Source organism: Ornithodoros turicata, chromosome 4, assembly GCF_037126465.1.
Source record: "Ornithodoros turicata isolate Travis chromosome 4, ASM3712646v1, whole genome shotgun sequence".
In the NCBI taxonomy this organism is placed as follows: Eukaryota; Metazoa; Arthropoda; class Arachnida; order Ixodida; family Argasidae; genus Ornithodoros; species Ornithodoros turicata.
The window spans coordinates 68,373,028-68,401,020 of record NC_088204.1 but is presented as its reverse complement, the minus strand read 5'-3'; the positions used below and the strand labels follow the sequence as shown (position 1 = coordinate 68,401,020).

Sequence of the window (27,993 nt, the reverse complement as noted above, 5' to 3'; positions counted from 1 at the left end):
AGGGCTGCCTCAGGCGTATCGCGAAGCAGCCGCCAATTTGTGCAGCAAGACTTGTACGTAACGCGTTACAAGTAATTGCGTTACCTGTAATCAATTGTTTTTTTAGTAAGTTTTTGAGTAATCAGTTACATTTTTGGACCAGTAATTTTTAAAGTAATTCGATTACAATTTTTAGTAATCAATTACTTTTGAAGTAGAATCTGACTCAAAATAACAATGTTCTGTGACAAATTCCCTGTGTCGTTGCTGGGCTATTCTACTGTAGTAAGCGGGAAAAATATTATTGCTACTTCTCACGCGCGAGTCTTTTGCGCTATTTCAGCTGTCCCAATCACTTCGGAGTTGGGTTTTTTTTTTTCGAAGTACACAGGTGCGGAAATTTTTGCATGAATTGAAAGTCACGGCCCGAGTAACGCGTTACTTTTATACTCGTTACTCAATTACATTTTGAGTCGACTAATCTGTAACGGTAATCAATTACTTTCCCTAGAAGAGTAATGGTAGCGGTAATCAATTACTTTCTTGGAGTAACGGGCACAAGTCTGTTTGTTTCTCAGAGCTGGCCGGCGGATGTTTTCAGTGCGCGTAACAAATATAAGTTTGTAAGATGAGTGAATAAAATGATTTGAGACGACGTTGATTCGTGTGGCGTACTTTTCACTGTTCTTATTGAATATTTCAATGTCTATAAATGGCGTGAAACGTTATGGCCCTTCTGGCTACTGTGGCTGCCATTCAGATTGGTCTTGTATTGGATTTGTAGCAGACTACAAACCGATTCGAGCCGTCTTCAGAGCACAATGTATCCGGACAAGTTGTATTTCAATCCAGCTTTTAGTGCCGGTAGTTATTTATTTATTTATTTTATTTTATTATTATTTTTTTGCTGACATTGGGGTCGCCGGCGTTCGACGCGCCGAATAGGAAGAAGGATATGGCAAAATGTGGCTACCTTGTGGCCTTTGTGGCTCTTGATTGGCTACTTTCCTACTTTATGGTTTCTACTTGGAAAGTTTGGCCAGAAAGTGAATCATGAAATCAAGCACGTAAAACATTCGACAAAACACGTGAATCAGCTTACCCCGTCTACGTGGCGTCCCCCCCCCCCCCCTCCCGCCGCCCCGCCTCATCTTTTCGTATGCCCCACTTTCAATGGGCGGTCTGCATTCTCAGCTGGCGGAATAACACTCTGCGACTGTAGCTCTTATGTTTTCTCGGAGTACAGTCACTATGGTAGACTGGTATGTACTGTACGATAGTGATGGTATTCCAGAGGTTCACTTGCCTCTTGATGATGATGGCACGCGTACCATTCTGGGAGCTACGCCTCTCTCAAGGGCCTTTCCCCTAGAGAGGGCCGCGTTCCTCAAAGGGCAACGGGAATTAAACATGGCCATACCATGCAGCGCTTGTATTAAAGTGGGTGGAGTCGTGTCAACGAAGATAAATTAGTCGAATACAAAACGGGGCAGACCACTTAAAAAGTGATTATGGATCTCGTGAAGTCACTACTTACCCCATGCGCGCACGCTTTTTGAAAATAAAACTGTTTATGAGTCTAAACACGTAAAATCAGCATCAATACAAAAAATATAGAGGAAAATTCCGCATAATTAGGCTGAAGCTTAGAGCCACAATGGAAACTAGCGAGAACTCCGTATGGCATATGGGTGGTGGATGCATCATAACTGGAACTCTTCGCCGGATCTGGTGTCACAGAAGAATTTGCCTTATATATGGAGATACCTCGAAAGAGAGTATTGTTACCAACTGTGTAGCACCAGGTTTATTTGGCTTTTCAGACATCTCGGAAAACTCAAACAACTCTGGAAGCTCCACTGCTTAGGAGACAGCTCGAAAGGCACGTGTTTGTGAAGTCCCATCACCAGCAGCAATGGGGTACACTCCTGAAACAGAACTTCACCGCATAGCACGCTCCTAGCCAATCATAATCTCAAACGACATCGTTGCGTCCCCTGATTTCTGCAAACGGGAGACGTGCGCCATTCTTGTGACAATTATGAACTGCATAAGTGTCACAAAAAAAAAAAAAAAAAAGAAGAAGATGTACGCCAAAGTATTTCTACAGCAGAAGACTTCTACGGCTGCTCTTCCGTAAACTTGGCCGACTGAACATGGCACCACCAGTTTCTAGAAACGACTTGGTATCAATTAACCTTGCTTCTCATTCGTTTCTCCTGTTTGAGCACACACAATAGTACATGGCGTGCCTAAGTATATGTGTGCCACATCCACCTCGATTCTTGTCCTATTCTTTCCTGACGGCGTGTCCCCGTGGTGGCCTCGTTGACCACTTGCCCGTGCGCTAATTCTTTAGAAAAGAAACTTTTGATTCCCGATTAGCGTGCTATAGAAGTGAAAAGAAATACCTCAAGTTGAAAGTGACCAACAAAAGGACACGGAAATGTTGTCTGTTGTGAGCTCGTCTCCAAGCCCATACTTTGCATGTTCAACCATCCGACGCATGGCACGAGCAGGGACCCCGAGCGTCCGAGGGACCTCAGTCATTCAACCCGAGCGTGATACCTTTATAAGATATAGTTATTGCGTGGCGATGACTAAACTAGACAGCGTTACCTCTATATAATTACCTCTATATCGCCTAATGGGAATAGGAAAGAGGAAAAGCAACTCCAGCTCCGCTAAATTTATGTAATCCACGTCTTCGTCAAGCTGTGTAGCTCATCCGGGTTCTTCTCCGTTTTGCTTCAGTACAAAGCACGGTCTAGATTAAGGATCCCGTGAGCATGATCCGTTAAGGACGCCACGAACCATCGGCCCGCGGTATCTCCTCTACGGATCCTCTTGGAACTCCTTCAACCCCAAAACGAACTCTCCGCACAGCAAGCGTCTGCCAACCGGAAAGCAAAATCCACTTTTTTCCCTATACCTTCAACCACATCACAGGCGCAACAGCGAATGTGTAACGTATGACGTCACACTCTGCATGCCGCGAGCGTATCGCCGCGAGTGATAAACGAACCGCCACGCATCGACGGCAAATTGGCAGAGCGTGAGGCGCTCCTTTTTCCTCGTCCCTTGACTGCGGACGCGAACCGCTGCGAATATAATATATACACGCACACGAGAGAATACTGTATACCCGAGACGTCTTTTCCTCATTCAAAGCTCTGACAGAATCCATGCAACTCCCCCGTGGCGAAGACCGTACGCGCGGCAGCAGCTGCCCGTGACGGCAGATACACTATCCGAGTGTGGGCCGCGAGCGTTAATAAGAAAATGGCACGCAGAGAAGAAAAAATAAAGAAGGTCTGTGTGTGTATGAATCCGAAATCAGGAACCGTGTGTCTTGTGACCTGTGAAAAAGAGCAGGAAATGAGTCTTTTCGTTTTTATTTCCTTTTGTGCATAGAGGTTACAGGTTTGTTGTGGCTCATGGTTTGTAAACAGTACGTTTGTTTGCCGTGCGAAGAATAAGCAAAGACCTGCTGGGCACAGCAGCAAAAAAAAAAAGTATTCTCATTAGCTGGGGTACAATGGATGTCGGAAGGCGAGCGATGAGACACTGCAGTTCTATCTCGCCTTCGGACTTCTTGCTGTCTCATCAGCTAAAGTAACGGCTTTCAATGTGTTGTATATTTGTTATGCGAGCCTGTACAAGCCAATTACATTTTAGAAGCCTGTGGTAAAGCGCCGCTGAAATTTTTGTTGATGGAACGAAAGCGTGAGACCAAACTGGCCTTCGAGGGTACCTTAGTTGCTTTGATTCATAAGCACACTTCAATGCAGAAGTGTCTTACTTGTTTTGCCCCTAGCACTTTTGTCTCGGCACTGAAATGTGATAATGCCTAGGTACCCGGTTGTAATGCAATGCGGGAGAAAGCGGTTCACACTCATAACTTGCTTACGTACTATTTTGTGCTCGAAGGCACAGAATGCTATTTCGGAGTGTCATGTGGCCATAAGAGCAAATTAAGGGTCATTATACGGCCATAAGGATGCTCTGTATATACGAGTTGTTCTGAGAATCGAGGGCAACATCATCAGCTGTATTCCTTTGGGACTGCATAATGCAGTACGAGAGATAATTGTTGATGAAAACTGAGGACAATATCTTTACCTGATACCAAGAGGTCGTGTCACACCGTTTCTTCGACCGAATGAGTTCGAAAAAAAGCCAATGTCATCTACAATATCTCTGCTGCAATGATCCGCCCACGAAGCTTAGTCGCATGAGGAAATAACCATCGAGAACGAAACAGAAAGGCAACAGCCCTCTACCGAAGAAACGTCACCGTGACGTAATCATGACGTTTGTAGACGTAGTGAAACCGAAACAGCGCTGGCGGAGATCACTGCTGTTTCACAAAGCCAATATTCCTTCAAGAAGGTCACGGGTGGCTTTTTTGTATTAGTGGTGCACACAATTGACGTCACGATTCTTAGTCGTTTTCGTGTCTTCATTCGCGTTCCCAGTCCACCGCGGAAAGAAAAGGCTTTATGCCAAGAGCTGCATCGTCTGAAAGACAATCGTAATACTGTACGGAATGTGGTTTGTTACTATGACTTAGTTCGCACTTGCTTTGTATAGAGACACCACGTGCACTCCGAGAGCAACTCGTGCCCTTCAGGCTACTGAAGATGGAAGAGCCCGGTAGCCATCTTTAGAAAGGGCTACGGGTAGAATGGAGCAGAACAAGGCCATACAACGAATAATATGTAAAGAATTACAAAAAAAATTTACAATACGAGAAGCCACATTTAAACGTGACTTTCTTGTGACTCGTTGATTTTTTGCTATAGTAGTTCCAGTCTACCAAGTTGGCGGCGCTGTTGTACCATCTGACGTCATTGGTTTGTAAACAGCGATAGGTCTATTGTATCCGTCGTTTTTACGAAAATTTGACTAAGTCTTCCAGTGGAAGCGTTCTTCGAAAAATAATTCGCAATGCGCTAGAGTGCACAGATCTGTATCGCAGTTTCTTGTGGCACGTGTAGTGGAACGCTGAACAGAATATTCAGATATACAGATACCACGGAACGAGAGTGTCAACTAATTTAAATAACACGCCTTCCAGAAAGCCACTGTACTTAAGTCCAGAAGTTCGCGAAATATCCACCAGTTCTCATGGAAACACCCTCGAAGCATGCGGGTTCTACGAACCCTCTACGCTTTTCCAGTATACTTCACATTGCATAAGGGCAACGTCCTACCAGCGTCAACAACATTATCGGCTTATATTTCCATAAAAGTCGCATCTTTCGCAAGATCCTGTGAACATGCCGTTTTAAGCTTCCGAGTTTCTGTTCCCCAGAAGTGGTGCGATGACAACGCCCTCTAGTGGCCATGCCAACGTTCCGCATGGCCGACCGAATGAGACAGTGGAGATGAAGAGGGCAAATGCGTGCACAACTTACGAATCCATTGGCAGGTCCAGGTCATTAGGTGTACGTACTTGTCAAAGGTCGGGGCGACTTGGATGGAAGGCTTCCAGGCCACATTGTTTATACGCCGGGTTGATGAGGAAGATCGAGTCGGGAATGCCGAACAATAGGGAAACGCTTCGTTAGTTTCGGTTTTGGTTTTGCTGTCTCGTTGTTGGACGCGATTGTTTGTCTGGTTTATGATCTGTGTGGTTCTGTAAGGCCATGAAGGTGGAACGTTTGTATGACAAATGAAGCCTTTTATGAGGGCGTCGTCGCTGATACATCGCAGTAGCTTGGGTGTGTATCAACCAAAGGTGTGGGGTACGTGATAAATACAGTTGAATGAAATATGCTGCAGGTGTCATCGATAGGTTTGAAGCAGTTAGGAGCCCTGCGTCAACATATGGGGATTGATTTCTCATGAGCGCTGCTGGTTTTATAAATTGCTTGTACGCTGTAAATGGTTGCTAAGCAACGCGTACCATAGCAACTGAGCCCTTTCGTGCGCGCTGATTTTTGTGCTTTCCTGCGTTACAAATCACACTGATTTTGCGTTTGGAATGCTTATTCTATGATGATCATAAACTGTTTGCACGTCCAACGCCGATAAACACAGCCGTGAACACAAGCAGCTTGTTTTTCCTTCTGCGTTTTCCGTTCCCACCTTGGACGTTCGCGCTTCTTTCATTTTGAGCTTAATCTTATCTTTTCACTTTACAAGTATTTTCCCGTCTTTTGCAGGAAAATGATCCACACTCACACGAAAGCGAAACCGCAGCTTCGGGTGTTAAATGCACACAAAGTCCACTTTACATAACGCCTATACAAACACGTAAGCTGTTACGAAAGTTGTTTACTGGCTTTTAACGCCCACCTGACGTCTCGCCCTCACTCCAACTATCGGACCAAGGTCTCCCACATATCAGCCCAATATGGCGAACGAAGTCCGTAGGGGTTATACACGCTGAGGCAGCAGCTACTAATATTGCCGTCGTTTCTCTTCGTTTTAAACTACTTTTATGTTCCCGCGCCACTAAGTTGATGCTCCCTGTATCAACAGCGCGAAGATTTGAACTTCACACCTTGCTCGTCTTGTGCGCCCGGAAAGGCTGAACAAACAAGGACGTTATTTTCGGTTGGACCGAAGTTTGTACAGCGTGCTTGTTCTCTTCCTGCCCCAAAGCGCGCCTGTTTTCTTTGACTCTGAAGGTTGGAGGTTGAGAGTCTGGATCTGCAAGCTTGGGGCGTTGCACTTAGATGCGTTTGGAGGCGGTGGAAACAATGTATTACTGAAGAGGGCTCGATGTCGCAGCATCCCTGCAAGAGACGGAAAACGCAACCGAGAATTATGACTCTCTCTCTCTCTCTCGAGAAAGCTGCCTCTGAATTCATGTCCCTAAGCATCTAGATGCACACTGTCAGCGGTTGAATGGAGAATACTGGATTATAGGGCATAGCTCTATATATGGTCATCGCTTGCGGTATAGTGTCACGGACTGACCTACTTGGTGACTGACTCGAAAAGCTCGTTTTTAAGAAGACCAACCCTCAAATTTGAAAGACTCGGTTATCACGAAGTACCGTTCCACGCAATATTGACTTTTGCCAAAGTTTCGATATCAAAGTTAGTGTCTCAAGTTTCTAACCAACCAGTATCAGTCCCAAGGTGCAGTTAAAGATCTTTGAAACACTCATCGACGAAGTACCATGACTGCGGGCTCTGTGACACATTTAAGTAATTTTCTCACGAACAATTTAAGTGAGAACCCTCGTGTCAGAACTGTGTCCCAGCTCTATACTCGGTACCGAGTCTTGATACGGACCATCCTCTGTCCTCAGCGTAGCCTCAGTCGACAGACGCCAGTGTTGTCTGTCGAACCGGAAGACGCGTGCAACTTGTCCCCTGTGAGTCATGCCCAGATTGAAGTACTCCAGACCCCGGTCACGCCTGACGTAAACATAAAACCCCGTAGAGTCTCCTTTGCATCTTCCACCCAGCGAGGTCTCTCATCGGATGACCTTTTTCCCTTTCGAACTTTCGTCGGTGGATAAACTCGTCCCGTGTGGGAATGTTTATGTCCATCCTTCCACATATCATTATTCGGGCTGTTCCGTAAATGGCATCTTTCACATCTTGATCTTCTTTTATACGTTCCCTTCTCTCTTTCCAACCGACAGTTTCCGTTCGCGATACGTCTAATCTTCCGACCGAAGTATGTTAGAAAGGGCCAGTTGGACAAAACAGACTTTACGCTTAAAATTCTGGAATTTCTAGTATAAAATCCTCGGGTTGGACGGAGTGCCTTTCCAATGCTGGTTCGGGTTCTATGTGAACCTCCAAAGGGCGACGGTGGCGCGGAGTTTATTGTTTAGTAATATCTAAGATGTCCGCAATAAGGTGTCCCTATGGACACAGTTGTGCCCAATAGAGAAATGCCTACTTTTGTATCACAACAAATGATGATGCATTGCGGGTCAAGTGCACCACCTTGTGGCAGTGTTAGCAACCTCCTGGGGCGTTCTCATTGATTTTGATTACGGTTTCGTTTTGGTGAGCTGATGTCGTTGCGATTTACAGAAAAAGTATGGAACCAGTAGACGTGAGGATACTGCTTCCGGAAAAGAAAAAAAGAAGGAGAGAGAGAGAGAGAGAGAAAATTGTCGATTTGAAGGTTATCGTTGTGGCTGCGCCGAAGCACACACACTGTCCTTTGCACCTGAATGAGGGAGAGAGAGAAAACAGCCGGTTGTTCTATTTATTTTATTTTTATTTTTTTGAGCATTTAAGGGTAAGGAGAAAGCGCGCTGTGACGGAGCGACAAAAATTTTTCGTGCATTTCCTGCATATAAAATACCGCGAAGGGGCCGAAGAACAGAAAAGTACAGGTCTTGTATCACACACAAGCGAAACGCCGTGAAACGCATCCCGAACTACGTGCCGGCCCGAGTACCAGGCAGATCGAAAATTGTCTGCTGTGCCATTTGCCGCATCCCCCTATACGTAACAGTTTTATGTCACCCACGAAGTGGATATCGTTTAGTCGGCTATAAAAGTCGGTAGTGCACAGCTATGAATTCAACTTGCAGCTTTATCGATCGCGGGCCCGACCCAGAGGGGCATCCCGTAGAACGACCGCAGAGCGCGAACCCACAGGCAAGGTGCCCGCTTACTAAATGTGAAAAAACAAAATAAAAAGAATACTAATAACAATATTGATGATGATGATGATTAGGATTATCAAGGTTTGATAAATAGACATGTGTGCAGCATGAAGCTGGGACTGAAGAGAGCAAACTGTATGTTCTACCTCATGTCCTTTTGTGAAAAATATGCAAAGCCTTTTTAGGATACCCTCCAGACACCCCCCTTAGGACGCCATCCGCAGCTGCGCCTCGTAGAAATAACGGCTTCACGGGGTAACTTCGCCAATAATCCTGGCGGTTACCGCGGTACAGGGAGCATCCCAATGAACACTACTGAGGGATGCTCGCATGTTTTCTGCGGTGAATAGTCCTCTTGGACTACCCAAATCCCAGAGCAAGTGGGGCTAACCCCCCCCCCCCTCTCCTGTGCCACCATCATCTCTCGCCTCCATCTTTCTCTTCTTCTCCCTCTCCTGGGCGCACCGAACCGCCACTCCAGAGCAGGCTGACCGTCCCTTCCCCATACATCACCTCACCACCAGAATAGCGACTGGTGGTTAGTGCTGCGAAGTGCACACTCATCCCTCTCCTACGTCACCTCTCCCCTAACTCTTCTCCCTCCCTGGGCGCACTGGGCCAATGCCAGCTAGATACAGAAGGCCCGTTCATTGCCTCCTCTCCCTCCTTCCCTACGTGGACACAAAGTCAAGCAAATGACTGCAGCTAACTTGGAACCTGTAAACCTGAATCTGTGGACAAAAAGTTCAACACGCTTTTCAGAAATTCCGTCTTGAGAAGGTTATGGGACCTTTTCGCACTTTATTCTAAAGATTCCCCATTTAGTACACGGGGACGTTCAATCACTGCTCGCAGACGACGGTGATTCGTCTCCATGGCCATGGCCGCTGAAAGCACGTTCGTGATTGGCTACCACCGTGGAAAACACGATGCCGATTGGCTGACTCTTAATTGTCACGTCACGTCAACGAGTAAGCAGGCTTGCTCTATCTAAGCGGTGTTGACCGAGCCACCACCTTCGAGCGGGCTGACCGCTTCCCCTACGTCGTTCCCTCCCCCTCCCCTACTCGCGTCCTTTTGTACTTCCAAAGTACATAATATTTTAAAACTGTAACGATGCCGAGAAGATTAGCATGTCGCCTGCGACGGAATGACACGCAAAGTTGTGAAGCGTTCCACATCTTCCTTTCTTTCTTTTTCTTTCTTTGCTCCGGTGAATGCTCCGGTGGAATTGTAAGTTATGAGCCATGATAGGCAAACAGAGCATGAAGGGCGCGTATGGTTTCAACGACATCCGCTCTCGTACAATCTCGTACACTCGAGGTACTCGAAGCCAGGAAAGGCCCTGCAACTATGGATGTTTGAAAGTTAATGACGTTATTTTCCTCTATTTTCATTTTGCAATCCAATTACAGTGTTTTTCGCACACAGAACGACAAAATCGACAAATAGGAAATTCATCACTACTGCATCTACAATGGAGGCTTCAGTTGTATTCCGTGCCAATTTAATTTATATAATTGCAATCCAATTTATTATGAGTGCAAAGCTACAGTGTTCCACGGGGAATGTTTCACCTATTTTTTGCGAGCATTTAACGAGACACTAATAACCCTGTCCTGTTGTTTCAGGCACACATGGTCGCAGCATTTGAGCAGTCCCTATCAAACATGACATCAAGGCTCCAGCATTTGACTGCAACTGCTGAACAGAAGGTATACTAATTGTATCTTCATTCCCTTTATTGCCTATACTTTGTTTTTCATTCTCATTCAAGAGCGTCTAACGCATGTGTATTCCTTCAGGACTCCGAGCTGTCTGAGCTGCGTGGAACCGTAGAAGCCCTGAAGAAACAGAGCGCCGAGGCGGGTCTCACCAAGATGGCGCTGCAATCGATGGCTGCCGTCCAGCGAAGTATGGGAAACAACAGCACTTGTCCCACCACCACCCCCACTGCTGCTAACCTTGTGCGGCGCCATACCTTTAACACTCCCAAAGATGCCGCTGGTGAGCACTCACCCACCCCTCCCTCCACTAAGACCTAACCTCCGTTCACAAAGCATTGGATGCTCCTTTCCTAAGCTCCTTTCAGTGAGCCATGAGAAATTGGCTGTATGATATCCAAAATATTACAGTTAGATTTACAGTTACAGTAAATCTACAGTTAGATTTACAGTTACAGTAAATCTACAGTTAGAATTACAGTTAGAAGTTAAATGATGGCTAGTTGCCAATAAGTCGAGGACAATTAAGGCCTTTGAGGCATCTAAATCTAATACCCTAGTCAGACAGCAAACCTAAGGCCGTTAGCGGAACGGTGGTTACTTCACCTGTTGTCCAACCACCATTCGAAATGATGGTTGGGTATAAGTCTGACTAGGGTATAAGTCTATCACGTTGGCAGTCCTATTCTCTATATGACATCTATGGAATCATAATGCTAATGATGCGGTCTCACCATATGCTGCAGTGGCGTATATCTGCATGGATATCCAGTGCTTTGAATAGTAACGCATCTTGGACTTTCCCTGTGCATGCAGTGTAACAGGGCATCTTTCCGGGTATGCTTCGGTGGTGACCTTACACCCTCTACCTTGACATGAATGTAACGCTTTGTGGTTATGGTTGTTGTCTTGGGTTTTCCTCGCTTGGTTTGCGGCAACCCTTTCGATGTGGACATGGATATGGTGATTGATGTGACACGTTGAGACGCATGTGTGCTTAGACATATCTGCTAATATGGAACTTTGTACAAACCATACGAAATGCGTTAATTTGTGCTTTGACAAAAAAAAAAGAAAAAAAGAGAGCTGCAGTGGTCCACTTGTGCTTCTTGCATAGAAGACACTGTTACATACTTTGACGCCGTGTTATCCCCAGTGACATTCTTCATTTTCCCCGTACTCGCAGTACAATCTCCCACGGACAAGATATCATGCTTTTTTTATCGGTCGTATTAACAAAAATTAGTGGCTTAGTGAGTCCTGATTAAGGCCTGAAGAGACGAAGAAATCTGGGCCTGATGTTGTACAGCTCCAGTCAACCTTGATAGTAACACGGAAAAAAAATATCGTCTCGTGTCCGAGCACGATTACAGCAACACTTGTGGCCATACAAGGAAACCTTAATTGAACAAAATTATTCTGTTACTTTAATGCGAGGATTTTGTTCACTTAACATTCGCCCAGTACCACCAGGTGGACTGTTATCGCGCTCGGAAATGAGACAGAGTTTTTTCCAGTGTTATTACTAAGGTTGACGTGTGCTGTACGAATGGTTTGTAGCGCTTGTGATCATTGCTTACTGAATCATCGTACAATTAAACTAATTCTGATTCGCCAAGCATAGAGACACGCTCGAAAACCTCCGACAGTGGGCTAGAAGTCTGGTTCAGTAAAGTGCAAAAATTTCTCTTCGTGAAGATTACCGTTATCTTGATATTAATACAAAAGGAACGAGATTTATCCGTTGTGTCGTTTGTGATTCGCGTGCGAAAGAAGCCACAAGGTGCACTTTCCCTTTCCTTCTTACGTATCCCGACAAGAGGATACCTCGGATTGGTCTCATCAAACGGTCGATTTGCGGAGGCCAATGAGCGTGCGCTCCCTATTGTCTCCCTTTAATGAGCAGGAGAGCGAGAGATGGGGGGAATCGTGTTCACGGCAAGGGAACACGAATCTTTCATTCTGCGAGGAGAATTTTTTTTACACTTCGGTGCCCCTTTAAGCCATTTGTAGAAATTATGACAATGCGAAATGCTGCTCGTTGAGCTTTCATAATTGTTCGTTTATTCAGAGTAATGTTGTTCTCTCGTTCAAGCAGCGTTGCAGGATCACAGGATGTCGCGACAGTTGTCGGCGGATTCTATGTCCAGCGTTAATTCGGCATCTAGTGCTTGCAGCAACAGCTCGCTCAAGAATGGCAGCTGCACTAAAAAGGAGAAGAAGAAGAAAGGATGGGTAAGGCCAGTATTTGGGCTAGTGTACAGCATGAGATCTCAATCGCGGCCCGGCTATTATTATTGTATCTAGATTGTCATTTCGAAGGTTGTTCAATTAGAGTGCTTGTAAGAAGAATTATTGTACCTTAAAACCGTAGTCTGTATTTCGTGTACTGCACGCCAGCAGCGAATCTAACCTCTTTGTTAAAGCAATTGTACAGCAGGAGGCTTGTCTCACTGTCTAAATTTAACCGACGCAAAACAGTCTTCAGCATACTTCGAAATTCGACCAACCCAAGTTTTTAGGCCGAAGGCAGTACTATTTCTGAAGCGTGACGTGGTCAAGCATTGCGCTTGTCCCATCCTACAGTTTGCAATCCAACGACCACATTCTGTAAAGTGCACATTTGGAATTTGTAATAAAAATTTATAGTAGAGCGTTATCCGCGTAACGCTCGATGACAAATGTTTTTTTTAACAAGATAAAGCTCCGGATCAGTTCTTTCACAACGTATCCACGAGGTCTACTACTTTCGCTTGAAAGATTAACGCAAAAAGAAGACAACCACCGGCGGCTGAATGTCTCATTTTATTCCGTTTTGAAGCTACGGAGCTCCTTCAGCAAAGCCTTCTCGCGAAGCAAGAAGAACCGCAACGGCTCAGTTTCGGACGTCGAAGACCTTCGGGCGTTCCAGTCAGACTCATCGGTGCCCAACTCGCCCTTACTGGGCATTGGAGGAAATCACGTTCATTTGAATGGGATCACGTGTAACGGTGGGATGAAGACGTCGCATTCCTCTTCAGCGTAAGTTGAAAGTGATCAACGTTAATAAATTCCATGTTTATGCCTAGCCGAGGAATAACAGAACTGACAGTCGCCGTCCAGGGAAAGTTAATTTTACGTAAATTTTACGCAGACGAGCACTTAGAAGTCAACTAAGGTTTGAAAGCAGGGTAGTTAATATATTATTCATAAGGCGGAGAAGGTCAAAAGGCAGGAACAGACAACACAACCGTGTGCTCTTAACGAACTGCTAACTAGTTTATTTTATGCATGCACTTATAAACACACGAAAAAAAAAGAGAGTGCTGACGTCATTCAACCAAATTTTTGGTGACACTTAACCCATTGTCTTGAGTGCCCATTCTGCAGGAATTGTATCTCTTCTTATTATGACTTAGAAGTCAGTTGTGGTGAACCCTGCTTGTCTGACTACCCGAGAAAGTATGTACAGCCAACCCTCGATTTATGAACACCCTCGGTTCCCCGAAAAACCGGTCATAAATCGAGGGATTCATAAATCGAAAATTCAGTTAACGGAGTACTATCGAGCAAATGCAACAGTATTTCCGAGTTGGGATTGTGTTTATAATGCCATATATTGTGTAATTTTGCTTTTGACCATGCCTTCTGCTGTATCAGTCTCACAAAGAACAGACGTTAGCGCATTCACACTCTGTTTATTATGCAATACTAAATTGTTTAATTTTGCTTTGGACCATGCCTTCCGCTGTGTCAATCTTGGAAATAAGAGATGTCACCACATTCGCACTGGACTGGTCTCGGATTTCCTCCGGGATTTTTATTCATTTATTCGTTTATTAATCTCCGGGTGACAGCGACCACCTTATTCATCAACTGAGGTCAGGAACACTTAGTCGCACCTTGTGCGACCCCGGAAAACCCGTTTGTTGTTCGGGTTTCGAGGGGTTAAGAACCGAGGGTGCAATACCTGGAAAACGTTTTGTAATGTTCAGGCGTCATTCATAAGACCACGGAATTATCCCTTTGAAGGTTTCTGTTGACCTCGGAACGATCCGTTCATAAATTGAGGGCAAAAACGCTGGGCAACTCCTAGTTGGTTCCCGGAAATTCCGTTCATTATTCGAATATCGAGGTTCATAAAACGAGGGAAAAATGAAGGGAAAAGTTTGGTTCCCCGTGCTCGTGTTCATAAAACGAGGGAATTCATAAATCGAAGGTTCATAAATCGAGGGTTGACTGTATAGGCTATATGTGATGCAGTTTGAGTCACAGAGTAAAGAACAATGTCGCAATTCGCAAGGGTTCACCATTGACCGGGCAGTCCCTGCAAAGCACGGACAAAATTATCGCTTCCTTATCGTATTCAGCATATGTGTTGTAATGACAGTTCGTGCTCTTTTCACATAACCGGTGCCCCTGCATTGGAGGCAGCATAAGCAGTAAACTCTCGTTTCATTCCTGTTTTTCTAGATTTCTTCTTCTTCTTTTTTTCCGGTAAACGAGACCAGGAAAAAGTTTGATATATGCGGCAATTCAATAAAACAGAAGTTCCAAAAACACAGTGCGAGTAGCCTCGAAAACAGTGCGGGTGCATTAAAACAGCACTGAAGCAAGCAAACAAACTTGGTGTGAGCACCTTGACAGCCTATTAGTTTACATACACGGACGAAACTGGAGAAACAGGAAGAAAATCACGTCAGTTTGCCATGCGGACTTTCCGCCGGCTCGCCCTCCGCACAAAGCAAAGTCAAATGCGGATAACTGTCTTCGAAAGCATGCGTTTTGGTTGGGACAGCGCGAGGCTCCGAATAAAGCGTTAATTTGAAAAAAAAAAAAAGAAGAAAGTAGATTTCATTGTAACGAGAGTTTACTGTATTGGTACCTTTCTCACATTCGCGTCGTATCCTAGCGGCTGTCGAGCGAACCACTCTCGGCGCGCGCCCAAACAAGCCCGCATGAGTAGCTTATAGGACCAAAACCGGTCTCGGATTGAGGCCGAGGAGTTCGCGTGGTGTCCCCACACCTGTCGTCCCCATGGAGTGCCATCTATTGAACACGGAGATAACCTTCTCTGGTGCGCCCAATGTCATCGGCACCGCAGCGCATGCGCACAAGCAGTTGTGAAAAAATGTCAATTGTTTTGTTTTTTCGCTATGTGGGTTTGTTAACGTTAGGTAGGTAGACTAGGTGACATGGGTGCGTACGGTGAGACAGATGCAGCCATCTTGACGCTACTACGTAACTAAAGTGCAAAAAACTTTTTCCTCGAGTAATTTAATGATATCGTTACCTTAATACTAACACAAAACGAACGGGATTCATCGATTCCGTCGTTCCTAATTTGTGAGCGAAAGGACAGGCAATTAAGCTTTCCGTCTCCCTCTTAAGAAGCGATGATTGGACGAATCGCTTGAGGTGACCAATAAGAGCCCGCTCCTCATTGTCGGTCATCTTGAGAAGGAGAGGAAGAAGGAAAGCGTAAATTGTGGTTACCTTCGCTCATAAATCACAAAGGACGCAATGGAACCCCCATTCCTTTGGTGACGTTATCAAGGTAACGGGAATCTTCCATTCCACGAGGAGAAGACTTTAATGCCCCCTTAACAGCATGTTACAGAATCTGAAAAATCGTATCATGTGTCTCGTTCTTTTTTTGTTATTGATTTTTTAGCCTAAGTGAAACTGAAGAGGATAATCCGGGAAATTCGAATCATGTGTCTCGTTCTTTTTTATTTTATTATTTAGTCTAAATGAAACTGAAGAGGATAATCCGGAAGCAGTACGTGATCTCAGGAAGCAACTACGAGAAAAGGACATGGTGTTGACAGACATCCGTCTCGAAGCCCTTTCTTCTGCTCACCAGCTGGACAGCCTCAAAGAAACGCTCGGTAAAATGAGGGTAAGCTCTCTTTATGCATTGACCTTATTTATTTATCATAATGGCCACAGTCTCAATTTATATTCTATTTGTGTTCCCTCAAGAACGAAATGATGAACCTGAAGCAAGATAACGACCGCTTGCAAAGGTTAGTGCACAGCAAGTCGCTGGGATCTTCTCAGAGTTCGCTCCCGAGGAAAAGCAGCGTGGAAAGCATCAACAGGAGACTCAGTGCATCTGAAAGCACGACGTCTACAAACCTCGGTACGAACGCTTTTGCGCTCTCGCATTGATGCAATGAAAATTAACCGCGTGAAAACCACGTTCGAAAACAATGCCCGGTTCCCTTTGTACGCAGACATCATAGCAATGGACGGCAACACCGATGCAGACGGGAAACGAGTGTCGGTGATGGCGTACCTAGGAGGCCATGGAGATATTACCAAGTTCATCTCCAAAGCTGAGGTTAGTCTCAAGATTTAGTGAAACTTCGATATAACGAAATTCGCGGGGACCGCGATTTCTTTCGTTGTATCGAATATTTCGTTGTTCCGTGATTGACGGGACTTGAAAAAGGTTTATACCGCGAATTTTGAAGAGGCAACCAACATAAAAGCGTATATGTAGTAGAAGATATACAGGGTGTCCCAGCTGGCTGTGAACATATTTTTAAAAAATATATATAACACCTTTTCCAAGATGAAATCAATTGCAATATAGCATATACTGAAGGGCACTCCTTAGGAGGGCATTAGCAAAGTCCAAAGGCAATGTCTTAATTAACTTTCATTAATAAACTTTTTAATTATAAAAACTACAAAGTTGTCCCAGTGAGAACATCTGTTCCTTTCGGTCACCTGATATCGTAGCCGTTTTCAGAACAAAAATCCGTTCGATAGATCGCCCGCGAAAAATTTGTGAAGGAACGCCATTTTTTTCTTTATTTCGTTCATTGCGCATCTTTACACACGCGTATTTCCTTCATCCCCAACGTGAGAGGGGAAAGGAGTACAGTGCCTCCCTCCCCCTCTCTCTCTCTCTCTCTTTTCAAGAGTTTCATTGTTGTTGAAAACTACGATGCCGTGTTTGGGCGAGTTACTTTCGTTTTGCGTCCCTGTTCTGCAAGTACGCTTCACCTACAGCACATGTGTGCTAGGAGGAGCATGCTTTACAGCAGACACCAAGCGTCGGTCGCCGTTGGGTTGGCATAGTATTCGATTAGTTTTTAAGCGTACGTTACTAGACTTCAAACTATCTGCAGTCAATGTTTCTCTTTACTATGACTGACTATGACTATAAAGTATAGCCTGACTATGACTATAACCGCATCGGATGCGGAGTGGAAGCACGTCGAATCTTTTCATGAAAATTTACCCTGTGTCTCGAGGTTTACGTATCCTGCAGTGTATTTGACTATATCTGCGCGGTGACTTCTTTGCTGGACTACCCTGTTAAGGTGTATTCGCAGTGGATTTTTTGTGCTGATGTCGAACTGAATGAATACGGTTCGAAAACTTAGTACAATTTGTTTCGCAGGCACCGGGCGAAGTATACCTTGGTTCTATATTGGTCAGTGGGAAAACAAAATGGGACAACTTGGACCATCTTGTTCGAAAGTGTTTTAAGGTGAGTAAATGATGTTCGCTTGCTCCACACTATCCGACTGTGTCCAGAGCTGCAGAACATACGCGCCTCAACAATCATACAGTGGTCCCTCATTCCATAAAAGGGAGACTCCGCACCAAAAACGTGTTGAGGAAACAGTGCGACATCAATCCATACCGTACGATGTTTAAGTGGACACAATTTCTCATCGCCAGATGGCGCAGATAATCGGAAAACGAATATTTTCCTTTGAGTCATTCGGCGCTCCTCCACGGAAGAGCGGTCCAGCAACACTGGGCTTTACGTCACCGGTATTCTTCGCGTGCGGCTCTCTGTAGGCTATGTTCTACCAGTGGCGAGTACTTTACATCGAAATCGAGGAAGCAGATGACTGGTCACTCATGTTGGACGAAGAAGTTTCCACCCGCGTGCACGAAACTAAATAAACAGACACGGCCCGCATGAGACTACCTGTGATGTCCCGCAGGGTACAGGAGGTCGGAGAGGATGCCTTAAAGAATTTCGGTTACGATATAAGCTTCACAGTGTTTTTTGGCAACTAACGAGCTCCCAACCGCCAAACCGACTTTGTTTCCCGTTTTTGAGGAATGCATCGAATGTATTTACGCAGTCACTATAAGACTTTCAAATTGTCCAGCAGTCGGCGTTTCAGGCAATAGCATGGACCAAACATAAAATTAAGACAAATGCTTTCTTATGATGCTCAGAGTTCCTTTACAAAATATTTCAATTAAATTCACAGCCAGTTACTTACAGTTGAGTTTTCAAACGAGATTCTCAGCCACTGTGACATCACTGCCGGTAGCTTGCAGTATTAGCTCTGCTATGCAGTTAAGCCACCAATACGCTGTACAATTAAGTAGGTGAGCTGTCTGCACAGCTCCCCAATTTTCCTCTTTCTCCTATTGCTTGTTGAGCGACCTTATTGGTCCCTCTACCAAATAAAGTGGGCAACATTCTAAGATGTACAGGATATGTACATGCCATTCATTTTTCTTATTCATCTTGTAAACTACCGCCATCTGATTTATAAACTTCGAGCTCGATTTGCGTCGTTTCAGTGGACACAATTTATGGAGATTTCTCCAGCCGTCGTTTCAAACGAAACGAGCTCGAACAAATATAGTCATAATCAAGTTTTGCATGAATTTCTGAAATGATCAATTTGTAGGTGACATACAACAGTTGTATGATTGAACTATATTACTGAAGAAGTAGAATGATAAGTCACCGCTTATCTTGCAGGAGTATGTGTCACGGGTGGACCCTTCCTCGAACTTGGGTCTCAACTCTGAGAGTGTGCTCTGCTACCACATTGGCGAGGTTGTACGTTCCAAAGGTGCGTTTTCAATGTAAATGTTGTTACACATACCCAGCCTGTGCTGTACCCATATCGACGAACAGTTTTGTTTCGCTTGTGTCTCATTAAAAAAAATAAGAGGTTACAATAGTTTCTGGCTTCCATTGCAGAAATTGAACTTCCTGAGCTCCTACCTTGTGGCTATCTTGTTGGTGAGACACTGAAGATACAAGTTGTACTTAAAGGTATACTTTTCTCCTCTCGTAATCTAGCCTAGTTTACTGTCTGTCTCTCGGCAGCCTGTATTTAAATTTTTATCCGTTCGATTTTTAATCATCATCATCACCACCAATGTTTTCTTCATTAGGGACCAAACAAAATGCAGTAGATGGAATGGCACTGGAGACGCTCATCCCAAAATCCATTGTACAGAGGTATATTTCTCTGCTCTCGGAACATCGTAGGATAATCCTGTGTGGACCTAGCGGTACGGGGAAAACATTCCTTGGTCAGAAGCTCGCAGAATACCTTGTGCTCAAGTAAGCATTAAATAATCATCTTGGTTATGTGGCTCTTGTAAACGAAGATGTGCCAGGTGAGCAAACATATCTCAATAATATAGAAGCTCTCCCATGGTTTTATCCAGGTCTGGGAAAGATGTTGCAGCAGGATCTATTGCGACATTCAGTGTTGACCACAAGTCTGCCAAAGAATTGCGTCAGTACCTGTCCAACATTGCGGAGCAGTGTGAAAGCAGGTAGGCAGTGAATGCACTTAACGCCAGGGAGTTATAACGGTAGTGGTAGCCGAAGAAGGGGGTTTATCGTTGTGAAACCGGTAACGGTTGAAGGTCTGACTTGTCTTTGTCTACGTCCTTCGTTTTGTTCGTTGCCTCATGTTCGGCAATTATAACGGAAACGGACAGAGTACGTTATACAGAAATTGAAGCTGATAGCAGCAGCAGAAATGCATACCACATTCCTCCATCACCAGAAACAGAAACGGAAAAGAAAATTACTGATGGGTATTGAATCCGGGTAATGAATGCTATCATTAAGTGCTGTCATGTGTTATTTTTTTCTCTTTTTGAGGACTATTCTCAGTAATACATGCCCTGAATGCCACATGACAGCATGAGACTTTGAGGATGCACCTGAACACATGCAAAGAGAGTTCTACACAACTGACTACACGACATACCACGACGATTCGCACTTGAGTTTTTTGTTTTTTTTTTTGTTTTTTTCGTTTCACGATGGGCATTTTCTTAAAGAGATGTTCGAAGGCACGAACCTGTTTAAGAAAAATAGTGTTTTTGTATGTTTTTTTGATAGATTAAATAAAACACCCTGTGCGTAACATGTAACAATGTATCATTGTTGTGTTATATTCACAACATAGAATTCTTCAAAGACTTCTTGTTTTCTGCAGCAATGCTGGCGACCTTCCAACTGTGATAATTCTTGACAACCTGCACCACGTTGGATCATTGGGGGAGGTGTTCAATGGATTCCTTAGTGCCAAGTATCAAAAGTGGTGAGTCGATGTTATTAAGAACCATATTAAACCACATTAGATATATGAAATGCTCTGTTGCATTACAGTTATTGTTATGCTATGCTTTATCATACATTCAAAACTTGTTTTTTCAGCCCATATATTATTGGCACTATGAACCAAGCAACTTGCTCCACAACAAACTTGCAGCTTCATCACAACTTCAGGTGTGTACATATTTTAAGGGGGGGGAAGCAAAAGACATGATTGAGTCTAAAAAAATAAAATGATTCAGATGGCTATTTTTATAGGCATTATGAAACTAAGTAAGTATGGAGTAATGGCAATATGCAATAATAACAAAAGACGTAAATTAAATCACCGCATCCTTAATTATATTTGTGTTCAGACATGATTGCGAGGGGACTAAAGTTGCTTGCAAAAATTATTTTTGTCAATGATGCTGCATGGTAGTAATGACAATTTAATGGAATCTTGTTCTAACAACCATTGCATTTCAGGTGGGTCTTGTGTGCCAACCACATGGAACCAGTGAAAGGGTTCTTGGGACGCTACCTTCAAAGGCGGCTTATCGAGGAAGAAGTCAGATTATCAGCGCAGCAGCCCAGCTTGGCGAAGGTTATTAACTGGATGCCTAAAGTCTGGCTTCATCTCAACAAGTTCCTCGAGACACACAGCTCTTCAGATGTCACAATAGGTGAGACATGCAGAACAATATATTAAAGCAATTTTATTGACATCGTCCTGCCTAAACCTTTCGTCTCACAAGCCATAACTCGTTTTAGGCCCAAGACTTTTCCTATCATGCCCTATGGACGTTCCAGGATCGCAGGTCTGGTTCACTGATCTCTGGAACTACAGCATAGTTCCTTACCTACTTGAAGCTGTACGTGAGGGCCTCCAGGTATGAAGGACTTCTCCTGAATATACCACAATGCCACGTACATTGGTCACTATTATAGAATTAATGGGTAGCAGAATGGGTAGAGAATGGGCAGAATAAACCTCTACCCGAGAAACGTCATCATGATGTTGGTAGACAGATTGAAACCGAAACAAATCGGAAGGGGAAGGCTGGGTTGAACGAATGGACACTTGTTCTCTGCCTCCTATTGAAAGAAGAGTAGGACTGAAGGTCGCGTCCCTTTCAGGGACTATCATAATCCCCTCAAGACCGTGGTTTTCGAGCGTGACCTTGTTCGCCTCTACCAAATAGACGATTTCAGAAATTGCATGGATGGCCCACCAGAGAGCGCCGCGTTGCGAAAGCCCCGCTGCACCTTAGGATTTAGTTTTTATGAGTCAGAGAGAAGAAGAAGAGCGCAAACGGTTTCGGTTTTCTTTCTCCTTCACCTCCCGCACTTTCAAGCAACAGGCAGACGAGCACGAATGCAAACCATTTCCCACAACGCATTGCGCGATGCGCGTGACTTGCGCGAGGGAGGGCCCCCATGCGGAGCACAAGGGCAATATCTGAAATCGCCTATTGGTAGCGCTGTCGAATACTATGACGTCATTTCATTTGTTTACAGACAGGAAGAGGTCCATTAATGGGTAGAGGTAATTGTAGAATTAATGGGGTGAGCTGGCCGAATCAAGCCCACCAACGCCCTGCACTCAAAGCTCTTTTGAACTTTCGGGACACAATCGGACTTCGAGCCTTATTTTGAAGGGGCTCATTATTTCATTCCCCACATCACCACCAGCAATGGCTGATAGACTCCCCATTCATCATCTTAAAATAAAGTTGTTGTTGTTGTTGAAAAGGAACACAACAAGCCTAAGGTAAATTAATTGTTGACAAAAGAGTAACGGACAGCTAGAGAGCAGTACCAAGAGACACACCCTGAACGCTTATGTAACGTGGGAGTATCCAAAGATGCAGCATAGTGCATTGCAGTAATGTTTGAAGAAATTACAAATAATTGTCTAGTCTCCTTAGTCACGCAATTCAGCTGTGTTGTGAACAAGAAATGTGTGGCACTTTCTGATACGTCCTGTCTATCCTCTTCTAGTTATACGGCCGTAGGGCACCCTGGGAAGACCCTGCCGAGTGGGTGCTGCAAACATACCCGTGGTCTTCGTCGGGCGATGGACCTCAACTGTTGCGACTGCGACCAGAGGACGTTGGCTATGATGCCAGTGCAGGTGCCAAGGCCCCTGCAGAGCAGTCAGAGGCTGAGGCTGACCCATTGGTAGGTAGACATTTTACAGCATTTAGTAAGCGCCTGGGCTTTACCCCAAAGCAACAAGTGCACTGTATGGGTGCTCACACTAGAGCACTGCACGGGCTTGAATTTATCTGCCCGACCCCGCCCGTACCCGAACCATTGAGTCGTACCCAACCCTAGCCATACCAAGCTGCTGAAGACTCAGGCCGGCTAAGGCCTGGCGCGCAGCTTCATAGGCAGATTTCTAATGTGATCCGTCGAACACGTGTGGCGGCCCGTGTGTGATGACGAAGACGTGCCTCTGCTGCCACGCGCTACGGCTATGGCACGGCAGTTCTACCGGCACCGTCCTAGCGTGAGGCCACGACCATCTGCCCGCTGGGACATTCCACCATCGCCGGTCAGGACTCATGTAGAGGAACACCACCTCCTCTACATTTGGTGACCCGAACTATGAACACCATGTTCGGCGTAATTCGGCCCAATACCATCCGCATTTCCTGCAAGCCCACCTCTGAAGTCATCTCCGAAGGTGCGGTGCATCGTTCAACCGAGGAACCGCTAGGCGACGACGCCAATCCACCGCGGCTCTACTCATCGCAACGCCCGGCCGCGAAACACCGTGGTTGTACCCATCTACCCAGCTCACGTCGCAATGGTCCCACACTCCACGTCACGTCGCCACACGCTTCGTGATGGCACTACTCGGGCTTCCACCAGCGGCACCTTCCCGAGCATCACGCTCCTGTACCGGTCGCGGTACGCCGCTGTCGACCGCCCCACACGCATCTGCTACGCTTGCGGTCCAAGAACCCTGCCCGCCTCGCCTTCAAACCAGGCTTCCATACAAGTCACTGGCAGCTCGTCCAGATGCGGTCAAGAGGCTCCGGGACCAACGTTCCACCGGGGACACGCACGGAGGCCACAGTGAGTTTTACTCCCGGTCTCCCCGTGCTTCACGATGGTCCTCCCCGCAGTCTCCTTGGCGACAACACTACGAGCCCAGCGCTCACGAACCGGTCGCGGTTCTGTCGCCCCTCTCTGAATTACTTCGGCATACCTGCCCTCACACCGCCCCTGGAACCCGCCCGGTCAGCGCTTGCCCGCACCAACCATTCTGCTGCTACTGCGATTTCTGAACAAGTCGTCCCTGTTCCACGTGTCGCCCGTCTTCCTCCTCTTCATGTATCGACGCGGACCCCAACCGCCAGCTCTACACCGCTCCGCGTCTGAGGGGGGGAGTGATGTGGCGGCCGTGTGTGATGACGAAGACGTGCCTCTGCTGCCACGCGCTACGGCTCTGGCACGGCAGTTCTACCGGCACCGTCCTAGCGTGAGGCCACGTCCATCTGCCCATGAGTCCTGACCGGCGATGATGGAATGTCCCAGCGGGCAGATGGTCGTGGCCTCACGCTAGGACGGTGCCGGTAGAACTGCCGTGCCAGAGCCGTAGCGCGTGGCAGCAGAGGCACGTCTTCGTCATCACACACGGGCCGCCACATCACTCCCCCCCTCAGACGCGGAGCGGTGTAGAGCTAGCGGTTGGGGTCCGCGTCGATACATGAAGAGGAGGAAGACTGGCGACACGTGGAACAGGGACGGCTGGTCTTGCGTCTTGTGCTGAGTGGGCAGAAGTGGCGGGATGAACGGTGCGGACAAGAGCTGGCCGGGAGGGTTCCAGGGGCGGGCTGAAGCGTAGAGCAGAGTAGGCAGGTAGGCAGAACGTAATGCAGGATGGGGCGCCAGAACCGCGACCGGTTCGTGAGCGGTGAGCTCGAAGTGTCGCCAAGAAGAGTGCCGGGGAGGACCATCGCGAAGCACGGGGAGACCGGGAGTAGCACTCGGTGGCCTCCGTGCGGGTCCCCGGTGGAACGTTGGTCCCGGTGCCTCTTGAGCGCCACTGGATGGGCTGCCAGCAGTCTGTATCGAAGCCTGGTGGGAAGGCAAGGCGGGCAGGGTTCTTGGGACTGGCATGACGATGAGGATGGGGCCATGCAGCCGCAGCGGCGTACCGCGACCGGTATGGGAGCGTGATGCTCGTGAAGGTGCCGCTGGTGAAAGCCCGAGGAGTGCCATCGCGAAGCATGTGGCGACGTGACGCAGAGTGAGAAACCATGGCGATGCGAGCTGAGTAGATGAGCGAGCTGGGTAGAACCATGGTGTTGCGCGGCCGTGCGTTGCGATGAGTGGAGCCGCGGTGAATTGACGTCGTCGCCTAGCGGGTCCTCGGTAGAACGTTGCACCGTACCTTCGGAGGTGGGCTTGCAGTAATTTGGGATGGTGCTTGGCCGAATTATGCCGAACATGGTGTTCTTCAACCGGCATGGAACATGGCACCAAACAGGCATTTGGTGACCCGGACGTCACCAGGCCGTCTTCCTCCTCTTCATGTATCGACGCGGACCCCAACCGCTAGCTCTACACCGCTCCGCGTCTGAGGGGGGGGAGTGATGTGGCGGCCCGTGTGTGATGACGAAGACGTGCCTCTGCTGCCACGCGCTACGGCTATGGCACGGCAGTTCTACCGGCACCGTCCTAGCGTGAGGCCACGACCATCTGCCCGCTGGGACATTCCACCATCGCCGGTCAGGACTCATGTAGAGGAACACCACCTCCTCTACACACGTTCAAACCATAGGGCACAGACTCATAATACAGTGGGATCGACTCAGGCCCAACAACTCTAGGACTGGACCCGAGCCCGCTATCAAAACGACCTTGGGGCCCGATTTCGGCCCCGCCATTTGCAGTGCTCACGTTTTATCGAAATATCCAGACACATGCTTAATAGCATCAAGCAGACTTCTGTTAAAGGGACACTAAAGCGCAAAAGTGTCTCTGCGGAATGAAAGATGCCATTACCTTGAAAGCCAAGGAGCAGGATTCATCCGTTGCATCGTTTGTGATTTATGCGCGAAGGAAGCCGCAATTTGCGCTTTCCTTCTTCTCACCTTCTCGAGAGGGGCGACTCGGCAGAGCGGAAATGGTGCCCAATCATCCCAGGACATCACTTGTGGAGACCAATGGGAGACCGCCCGCCAGCAGCCCCAACAACATCGAATATCCTCTGGATGTACGAATAATGTCCTAACGAATTCGTACGTCCGACGGATATCTGAGGGATATCCATTGGACGTACGAATTCGTTAGGAGATTATTCGTACATCCAGAGGATATTCAGTGTTGTTGGGGAAGGGAAGAGGGAGAGTGCAAACTGGGATCTCCTTTGCTCTTAAATTACAAACAATGCAATGGATGAATTCTGTTCCTTTTTGTATTTCCGGAGAGTTAAGGACATCTTTCAACCCACAAGGTAGAATTTTTGCATTTTAGTGCCCCTTTAATGTCCTCTTGTTTGTGACATGGGAACACGTTCGTTTATGCTGCAAGGTGGCCTTCTCATATTGTGTTTCTGAAAAAAAAAATTGTAAAGGAATTTGTGTACATGGTGTCTTGGAATTCCTTTCAACCCTGGCAGTGCTGTACAAAGGCGTCGGTATTGGGTTCTATACGGCACAAAGAAACAAACACCGTCTTTCGTGAAACCCGCGTGTGCCCCTGGCGCTACCTTTTTTAATAGCGCATTGTTGTTGTCTTTCTTTTATTTAGCTCAACATGTTAATGCGACTACAAGAGGCTGCCAGCTACTCTAGTCCCCAGGGAAACGATGGAGAATCTGCTGGCTCGGACGACCACATCAGTGCGAGTTTCGAGGGAGCAATGTAGAGGATCTGTAACGTGGCTAGTTTTCTCTGCATGACCAAATCCCAGTCCAAAAACCATGAAGGTATAGATTAGGGAGTGTTTCAATGACGAAATGATCAACTGTCGGTATCGTCATCCTGGAATACCGTACATCAGGAGCCTTGAATTTGACGCTAGGACATAGATATCTCATCACTCATGCTTGCCACATCAAATGCAGTGCATATTTTTGAGAAAAGCCTGTTGTTGCTGGGTATCAGACGTGTCGTCATCGACAGCAGCAGCATCCGAAAGAGAAAGACTTTTCACAGTTGTATATTTGTACATGCTTTATACCAGTCAGTACGTCCTGCGAGTACTAACCTGTAAAGTCATGTGACAGTTGCTTTGCAACAATGCTAGTCTAGTGATTGCTTGTAAATAGCACTTTTCCTGTTGTACAGTTTGCACAGATAATGCATCGGGTACTTCTTTCTGTACAGAGAACAGAGACTGTCATATTTGCTGTCATGTCCATAATCAGCAGGTATTTTTGTCACATAACATTCTTATAGCAACCATGTGTGATTGTGCATTGTGTGTGGTACTTGATTGTAAACGTAAGGTTCGAGATGGCAGATTCATTCAGATTCATTTATTCATGTTTTATTGGAGTATCTCGCTGCTTTCTGCGAGCATGTTAATAAGGACTAGAAATTAAGGTAATTCATTGTTTTGAGGTACAGCAGCTAATGATGCCATGCTCTACACAATTGTTACAGTACATATTGAGCTGTAATGGAACGAAAGATTTAGGTACATTTCGTAGGTATATTACAGTTTTTTACTACCATCTTCAGATCTGTGCATCTACCATTGCAGCATTTAATGCTACTAGGGTTGCATCTAGTAGCAGAAAGTTCTGTTTGACAAAGTTATAGTATTATGTTGCTATCATGTTACGTTAAGTAGATTACAATCGCTCATGGTTTGCTTTGGCCGGATACTTCGGTCAAGTATCCTAACGGCAACAAAGCCTAGAAACCAAATTAGCTACTTGCCGCAAGGTATTATGAACACATGTGTGGTTGATCGCAGAGAAGTGCTGTATTTGCTGCCAAAGTGTTAAGATAATTATGTGAAGCTATGTTGTATATTTATTTCTAATCATGCTTGTATTACATCACGATAAAGAAAATCGTTAAGAAAAGTGGTGTAACAATAAAACCCCTGTTTGTACAACTGGCCATTGTTTCATTATTTATTGACTTCATAGAGATGTCAAGGTAGACATTGAGGTGAATCAGCTGATGCCTTTTCTCGAGGCCTTTCGGCCCTAATCCAAGACGAATGCAGACCGCGCGTTAATAAATGTGCTTTCGCCTTTCACCATATAAGACGCAGGCTCCCTTTTTAGCCCCACCACCGCGTACGCGGATTTCAACAGATACCAGAACCAGCATGCACTGAAATACAAAATGTTGGTGTACGTTCATCAAGTGTAGCATGGCGTATGATGTTTGCAACGGTGACAACGCCT

The 27,993-nt window shown here is 46.1% G+C and overlaps 1 protein-coding gene and 1 non-coding gene across 14 annotated transcripts in view; both read left to right on the top strand.

Annotated features, from left to right (window-relative positions):
* Positions 1 to 27,699, top strand: part of LOC135391779 (neuron navigator 3-like) — a 340,328-nt gene extending 312,629 nt beyond the window's left edge. For 7 of the 13 annotated variants that reach the window (XM_064622217.1, XM_064622220.1, XM_064622216.1 and 4 more), the window contains 18 exons: positions 10,202 to 10,285; positions 10,376 to 10,577; positions 12,390 to 12,529; positions 13,116 to 13,315; positions 16,022 to 16,175; positions 16,259 to 16,418; positions 16,513 to 16,619; positions 17,691 to 17,780; positions 19,026 to 19,119; positions 19,251 to 19,325; positions 19,448 to 19,619; positions 19,706 to 19,837; positions 20,512 to 20,616; positions 20,733 to 20,804; positions 21,099 to 21,295; positions 21,384 to 21,502; positions 22,614 to 22,793; positions 26,379 to 27,699. In XM_064622217.1, coding sequence (XP_064478287.1) covers positions 10,202 to 10,285; positions 10,376 to 10,577; positions 12,390 to 12,529; positions 13,116 to 13,315; positions 16,022 to 16,175; positions 16,259 to 16,418; positions 16,513 to 16,619; positions 17,691 to 17,780; positions 19,026 to 19,119; positions 19,251 to 19,325; positions 19,448 to 19,619; positions 19,706 to 19,837; positions 20,512 to 20,616; positions 20,733 to 20,804; positions 21,099 to 21,295; positions 21,384 to 21,502; positions 22,614 to 22,793; positions 26,379 to 26,495 — 2,400 coding nt within the window. In that variant the 3' untranslated portion in view covers positions 26,496 to 27,699. The remainder of the gene's footprint in view (positions 1 to 10,201; positions 10,286 to 10,375; positions 10,578 to 12,389; positions 12,530 to 13,115; positions 13,316 to 16,021; positions 16,176 to 16,258; positions 16,419 to 16,512; positions 16,620 to 17,690; positions 17,781 to 19,025; positions 19,120 to 19,250; positions 19,326 to 19,447; positions 19,620 to 19,705; positions 19,838 to 20,511; positions 20,617 to 20,732; positions 20,805 to 21,098; positions 21,296 to 21,383; positions 21,503 to 22,613; positions 22,794 to 26,378) is intronic. The other 6 variants (XM_064622221.1, XM_064622219.1, XM_064622218.1 and 3 more) reach the window with 6 other exon arrangements.
* On the top strand, positions 9,650 to 9,755 carry LOC135393615 (U6 spliceosomal RNA). The gene has a single exon (XR_010422711.1). It is a non-coding gene; the product is annotated as a U6 spliceosomal RNA (small nuclear RNA).
* Positions 27,700 to 27,993: the final 294 nt, after the last annotated feature.